Source organism: Haplochromis burtoni, unplaced genomic scaffold (genome assembly GCF_018398535.1).
Source record: "Haplochromis burtoni strain Fernald_Lab_line unplaced genomic scaffold, NCSU_Asbu1 Contig_572, whole genome shotgun sequence".
NCBI lineage: Eukaryota > Metazoa > Chordata > Actinopteri > Cichliformes > Cichlidae > Haplochromis > Haplochromis burtoni.
The window spans coordinates 76,837-84,467 of record NW_024582933.1 but is presented as its reverse complement, the minus strand read 5'-3'; the positions used below and the strand labels follow the sequence as shown (position 1 = coordinate 84,467).

The 7,631-nt window shown below is 39.2% G+C and overlaps 1 protein-coding gene across 1 annotated transcript; it reads left to right on the top strand.

The window, feature by feature from the left end:
- Positions 1-2,429: 2,429 nt before the first annotated feature.
- On the top strand, positions 2,430-7,282 carry LOC102308060 (ras-related protein Rab-11B). Its single transcript, XM_005948105.3, has 5 exons — positions 2,430-2,607; positions 3,835-4,030; positions 4,120-4,313; positions 4,407-4,487; positions 6,305-7,282. The coding sequence occupies exons 1-5, from the start codon at positions 2,568-2,570 to the stop codon at positions 6,448-6,450; spliced, it is 657 nt and encodes a 218-aa protein (XP_005948167.1). The 5' UTR covers positions 2,430-2,567; the 3' UTR covers positions 6,451-7,282.
- The last annotated feature ends 349 nt before the right edge of the window (positions 7,283-7,631 follow it).

Here is a 7,631-nt window from a genome sequence, read left to right as displayed (position 1 = left end):
AAATATCATGCAGGACCAAAATGATGTAAATTGGCATGTTGATCAAAGTAAGACATGAATAAACACAACTAATAGGAAACTGTTAAGGAAAAGATTCAGACACAGTTGGGGAATAACATACAGTGTAAGATGGGGATTGAATAAATCTGAAAATGTATTCAATTTATTTATTAAGATAAACAAAAGGTGGAGGTGTCCCCCAAAGGTCTGCGTTATTGTTTGTCTCTGCTGGCTCTTGACCTGCATGTGCTTACAGCGAACACCCCGGGAGCTTTTTTGGTTTCTTCTTGGTATTTGTTGAACTTGCAAGTTCAATAAACCAGCTGGCATCGAACTCTGCTCTTCTTCTGTGATTTTTGTGTTTTGGTTTTTAACTAGTTGACAAAGCCTGAATCCACATCCTATCAACATGAATAAATTTTGCAATGTCTTTAAAATTTGCAAATCCACAGCTCTCCACTTGAGTTCCTTTAGAAGTGAGTATTGTACTCAAGTTGTGTGTTTTTTTAAACCACATTTAGCGTGAATCACTGTTTATAGTGGTTGATTATGAATTCTTGTGTTCACAAAGGTGTTTCGATGATGGACACAAAAGTTGAAACAAAAAAAAAGAAGAAGAAGCAACAGCGAGTGCACCCAAGAGTCCTCGCCCTCACTGCAAATCTCTCTGATTTCTGGTAAGTGGCTGCACAGTTTATTGTACATTCATTTGACAAGAGAAGGGTGTAGGGTTTTTTTTTGTAGGTGTGCCATCTTAAGTTTATTAGTTTATGCATTTGTTGAAGTTAAGCACTGCATAAATATCACCATTTCAAGAGCTGATGAGATTCAAATATCTTGCCAGTGTTGGCCACACAGGTTCCTTTCTTTAGCTGTTTTGGGCCTTTTCAAAAGTTTTGGATGGACTTGGATGATATAGATTTGTCAGATTAGTTGTAAGTAGAGAGTTGGTTCAGACCAAAGCATTGCTGTCCCCTGGTGTTGCTTTTTTGTCCTACACCAAAAGTTTTGGCAGTTACACAAACATATTTCTATGATACAGTGAAGAACAATCACAAAGGCTTCATAAGTTTCAAAGATTTAATTTAACAAATACATATAAGTTTAGTTTTGGTAGTGCCAAAACATTTGGCCACTATTGTACTACAGCTTGATTGGCCTGACACCCACAGACTGTAACATGGGCAGCAGTTTATCACGTTTGTTGGGCCAATTTCTTTAATTGTTGGATCTTTAAAATAAATACACAACACATTTTTTAATATACAAAACTGTTTAACCATTTCTCAGCACAGTGCAGCTGGAGAAATCAGTACTGCCAACTTTGTAAGAGTGTGGGATGGCTAGCACTCAGTTTCATCATCAGTATTATGTGTTTTTCCATTTTTCTTTTTCCTTGTTTGGATGGAAAACTAAACAAATAAAATACTTGTATGTGACTTTTTTTAAAGTCTTCAAGGGACTCTCTGCAGTCCTGTGAAAAACTGAGCACATCCCATAATCAGTAACTTGCTAAATGTGGAATCACCTTTAGCAGCAATAACTTGTTTTCTGTGTGACTTTATCAGTCACTCAAATTATTTTGGAAGAATTCTGGCCCACTCTTATTCATTTGCATTGCACAGCTGTCCTAAGGCTTTTGAGACAAAACTTCAGTCGGATTCAGGTCTGGACTTTGGACCATTACAACACCTTGATTGTTTTCTTATTGCATGAGCCAACATCTAGCTGTCAGACAAATGGCCTCCAAAATACTTTGGTATGCAGAGGAGTACATGGTCGACTCATTTTCTGTAATGTGTCCAGGTCCCAGGGGCTGCAAAACAAACCTAAACCATCACCCCTCTACCACCATGTTTGACAGTTATGGTATGAGGCGTTTTTCCTGATATGCTGTGTTTTGTTTTCATTGTGCATGGTGAAATATCTCCACTTTGTTCCAGAAGTCTTGTGGTTTGTTCAGGTGCAGATAAGCCGTGCTGGCAGTTATTTCTGGTAAGAGGAGGGTTTCTCCTTCCTTTCCAAACAAGTCATTCTTGCTGTTTTCTATTTGTACAATCATGAACTTGAACATGTAACTTAAGGGTGAATTTGCTGGCAGCTGTCTTGAATGTTTTCAACTTGTGAATAATCTCTCTGTACAATGAAGGACTTGTTCCATTTGATTACCCGCACCAGCCTGTTACTTATCCTCTTTATTCCTATGGAAGTGGTAAGGATGTACTTGGTTTTTCATTTTCATTTTCATATGTCTGTAAATTAAACGCCAGAAACCTCAAAAACTATGACATAATTTATAACCTTAAAAACACAAAATATTAAAAGTCGAATTATAATAAGAAGGTAAATGAATGTAAAGTATCCACAGGAAGACTTTTCCCAGTACTAACCGCATCGCCTCCTCTCTGTACGCGCTACTGCGTAGCGGGCAGTCACGTGACCGTGTCAGCGGCTCCGCTCCGTGCACATTGTCTCTCGTCATCTTGGCGCACCACCCTGGTTTGGGCAGGGAAACCTACCTACTCTCATCACCGCAATCTCAAAAAGGAGGGCGATAGTATCAAACGATGGGGAACAGGGACGATGAATACGACTTCTTGTTTAAAGGTAAGCGGAACCGCTGCCGCTTCTGGACGGGTTCAGCGTCAGTTAGCATGCTAGCTGCGGTACCGCCGGGTAGAAAATCAGCTGGTGGTGGCTGCTAACTGTAGCTAACCCGAGATCCCCCCCCCCTTTTTTTTTTTTACATTTTATTTTATTACTATTATTTTATTTTACAATTGAAGCGTCGCTTCCTCTAATTAAACCCATACTTACCGTTACTTTAGGTGCGGTGCTGTTTCTTTTGTACCGAGGTTTACAGCTAGCAGTTTGGGCTTTTCTAGAAAGTAGGGCGTGTGGCGCTGCAAGCTAGTGGCTAGTCAGACGGATGGTGCCATTACTTCTGCATTAATTAAACTTTACTGGCATGGAAGAGAAGTTTTCCTTTGCGGTGGCCACACGTAGACGTCTGCTATTTAAGCAGGGGCTCCAGCAATGGTCTGCTTTCTTTAGACTGCCTCCTAAACTCAGATGAAATGATTAAGAAAACAGGATTCCTCTTTGTGCCCCCCCCCCCCCAAAAAAACAAAAAAACAAAACAAAACTGGAGCCTGAGGGAGGAAACTCGCTCCCAGTGAAAGCAAAGAGGAGGAAACTCCAGTAGAGCCCTGTTTTGCTCCCAGGTGTTTTCCAAACATCAAAAGCCAGCATATTTTCATACCAAACAAATACCAAGCCCTGATCATATGATCCATTTACTCCTAGGATTACAGTTATGTTGATTAGGTTTCATTGTCAGAATGGGACCACAATAGGTGGCATCCTTATTTCCTCCCTTGTGATACTAACCTGAGATGAAACACTATGAATGGCCAAGTAGCTATCTCTTAAAAATATCAAATCAAAGTAAGGCGGTCTAGAGAAGCCGTTGGATACTGATTGTAAGATACTGATGACTCGTTACGACACAGCAATAAGAGGCGTTGAGAAACTGATGAGTCAGATTTCCCATAGAGCAGGATATTGGCAACTTCTAATAGCCTCATTCCCAAAAGGGCAAAGTCTGATAGCTAGAGATAGAAAGCAACAGTTCAGCACTTTCAGCATGGCTGTAAATTCTGTAGTAAAATCTGTAATCCTGCAGCTAAAAATGAGTCTGTTTAAATTAAGTGTAAAAACAAAGTAGAAATCCAGTCACTGGTCACAGACCCGCCTATGGGACACTATTAAAAGTACAAGTTCCTTGAGTGCTTTTCATTTAAAGTCTAAATATAATTTTTGTATTGTTTCTAGTTGTACTAATCGGAGACTCTGGAGTAGGGAAAAGTAACCTGCTGTCCCGTTTCACAAGAAATGAGTTCAACCTGGAGAGCAAGAGCACCATCGGGGTGGAGTTCGCCACCCGAAGCATTCAGGTGGACGGCAAAACGATAAAGGCTCAGATCTGGGACACAGCTGGCCAGGAGCGCTACAGAGCCATCACCTCAGCGTGAGTATTTTCAGTTTGTCTGAACTAGCTTACACGATCGTGCTGTATTGACAGTATTTTAATCGTTCCGTTTATGCTGGTTCACTTAGGTATTATCGCGGTGCGGTCGGAGCTCTCCTAGTCTACGATATCGCAAAGCACCTGACATATGAGAACGTTGAACGTTGGTTGAAGGAGCTGAGGGACCACGCTGATAACAACATTGTCATAATGCTGGTTGGAAACAAGAGCGACCTCCGACACCTCAGGGCCGTGCCCACTGATGAGGCCCGAGCATTCGCAGGTAAATCGCACTGAGACACAATTATGCCAAACAGTCTGCGCTCAGTGTGATTTTGTGCATATCTCAAGTGTCGAACGTCTCTTCTCGTATTAGAAAAGAACACACTCTCATTTATTGAGACGTCAGCATTGGACTCCACGAATGTAGAGGAGGCATTCAAGAACATTTTAACAGGTAGGAATGCACACAGAATTTTTATTTTGAAATCTGATAAAAGGCATCTACCAAAATCATAATACTGGTAGTGACCAGTTCATGTAATTTCATCAAATGTTTCAGTATAGATTTTGTCACTGTGAAATGATTTTTGATGTCCCCAACGTCTGTTATTAGTTGAATATGTTGATGATAAACAAGTATGGGTAATTACATTAACTATTGTTAAAATAAGTCATGTTATGCTCAATATTTTGACTGCGATTTTTAAGGTTAGTAAGTTCGTTTCATTCTTAGTGAAGGACTTTTTTACAACTTGAATGTTCCAGTCATTGTATGTGCAGTATTATACATGTTAACATCTGTATGATGACATATAGATGCACTTTATATTATAGCTTCCCAGTGTGCTTTTTTTCTGAAAAATTGATTATTTGACTGCTGTAAATGCAGTGAATTAATGTTAATGTTAAGCCAACTGAAGCATAAAAAAGCCACCCAACTCAAGCCAATGGTAGTGTTTTGCATCAACTAGGTGATTCTCAATGAGCTTTATCTGAAAACTTGGCGTAGCTTAGCACGCTGTGCAGCATATCCTTAAAACAACAGGGGAAACTGGACAAATGAAGGACAAAATAAGAAGTGGCACGTCTATCAGTATCTTAAAGTCATGGCTATCAAGAAGCCATTCGTAAGGGGGAATAAATAGAGAGAAAAGGCTGGTGTTTGCCAAGTTACACAAGAATGGGACTGAAAAATAATGCCAAGAGGCCTGATGGAGTGATTAATCCAAATTTGAAATCCAAAGTTTATATTGCCATCATTTTGTCTGGAGGAACTCGGGAGAGAGGTACAACAGTGAGTGTCTACAACCATCTATAAAACATGGTGGACGCTCTGTCATGGTTTGGAGCTGCATTTCAGCTAGTGGTGTTGGAGATCTTGTCAAAATTAATGAATACAGAAAAGAACGGTTAGATTTTGAATAAGCCAAATCTGAGCAACGGCTTCATTTGTCAGTGATCCCAAACACACTGTCAATCCAGTAAAGGCATACCTGAGAAGAAAAACGCACAACAGAACACTGTAAGGTAAGGACTGGCCTCCTAAGAGCCCAGACTTGAACATTATTGAAGGAGTGTGGGATCATCTTGTCAGGGAATGGGAAAAAAAGACATCCATTATCTAAAGAAAAGCTTTTAATGTCCTGGAGAACTATTCCTGAAGACTGTGCTGTCAGTTTCCTTGTAAAATGTAAAGAAATGATGGCGAATCAAGACCTTTTTCTGACAGTAATGTATGTTAGTTGCATGCCAAATAGAAGCAGGAAATAAGACATTACATTTATATAACTACTGTACATACTTTAACATGTATTAATTCTGGGGATTTAGGCATGGGTTGTAATTAATATTTACTTAAATTTGGTACATTTTAAATGCACTCATATTTAGATTAGTTTGATCAGTAAGTGTAACTTACATGCTACTGTTAAATATTTATTTATTTAATAACACATTTAGCGTTCTTTACACCCCCTGGTTAAAAATAGAGGACTGAGAGAGAAACAAACCCCACCTCAGGGTGACAAACTAGTGTATTCCTTGGGCTGATACCTGGATAAATGGGAGGGTTACATCAGGAAGGGCATCTGGCATAAAAATCTGTGCCAGATCAAAACATGTGGCGGCGACTCTGGGAAATGCACGAGCAGCTGATAGTACCTTTTTATATTTAATCTGCACAGCCAGTTAAATAAATAAGAACATTAAAATTTAAATGATGAACATTGCAAAAGTGTAATTTTTTTTCCTCCTTCTCAAATTTGTCTGCAGAAATCTATCGCATCGTGTCACAGAAGCAGATAGCAGACAGATCTGCACACGACGAGTCTCCAGGCAACAATGTCGTAGATATAAGTGTCCCGCCAACCACTGACGGGCAGAAGGGCAACAAACTCCAGTGCTGCCAGAGCCTGTGACGCTCTGTCCAATGACACTCATCCTCTCCTCCACATTCACCTCCACATCACATCACCTGTGCACTTTTTCCCCCCGTAGCTCTGCTCACGGCCAACTCCCTCACCACTTTAGCCTCTTTTCTTTTTTTTAAATCTTTTTTTTAACCTTTACTTTTGTTTTATAAAGTACTTTTGAAGTCACTTGTGCTCTTCTTTTCTGCCATGAAAGAAACATTTCAGAAGCCTTTATGTCACTCAGTCAGTCTGCGTGAAGGTTCCTGTTACCCAGGAGCAAGGCAGTCTTTGCTGTCTTACTGATGCCTGTAAAGTTGTTTGAACTGAAACTGTCCTCTAAAGGGAGGTTGTGAGATACATTTCAATGGTTTACCACTAGATGGTGCTGTGTAAATAAACTACAGACAGTTACTCCAACCAGGTGAAGCAGTATTGTGCTATTTGACAGTGTGGCTCTTACATCCTTCTTAAATCATGCCAAAAAATATCCTCATTATGTATTTATTGAAGAAGATTTGGCTGAAGTCATCATTGTTTTACTTTCAGTTTAAGAACTGTGTAAATTTACAATAAAATCCTTGACTGAAGCAGTTTGTTAAATGGATATTTAACATACTCTGACTTGTTTGGTTTTCGTTTGTTTGTTTGTTTTTGTTTTTGTTTTTTCTCATCAGAAATGTACTGAACTGCGTGGACAATTTTAAACTATTCCACACAAAAACAAACTGAAATATTGTCATTTTAATTCTAGCTCTGAAGTCACTTAGATAACTATTTTACATGTGTAAGTGTAAGGTAGGTGAAAAACATTAAAATGTTCAATGGACTGGTACTTACAGTGCTTTTCCTCTCTGACTTCTTTACTTCATGCTTTTAATCACTTTTTAGCTGGCTCACTCTGACGTCTTTCCAGTAATTGGGATCTCAGTATCTGACAAAGTAGCCTAATAAGCAGATGACCCGCTCAACCTCCTGAGCCCATAACTGCTTACATGTTAATGTCTCATTCTAAACTCTACTAATGTAAATATTTAAAACTTTGAATTATGCCTTTTTGAAGTTAGAAAACTGGGTTTTCGAATCTGAAAATACAGCTGCTAGTACAGAAATTTAAGTCGAATCAAGTCTTTGATCATAAATTTGATTACTATGTTTTATTCTTGGACCCTGATAGAGTACAATTCAGT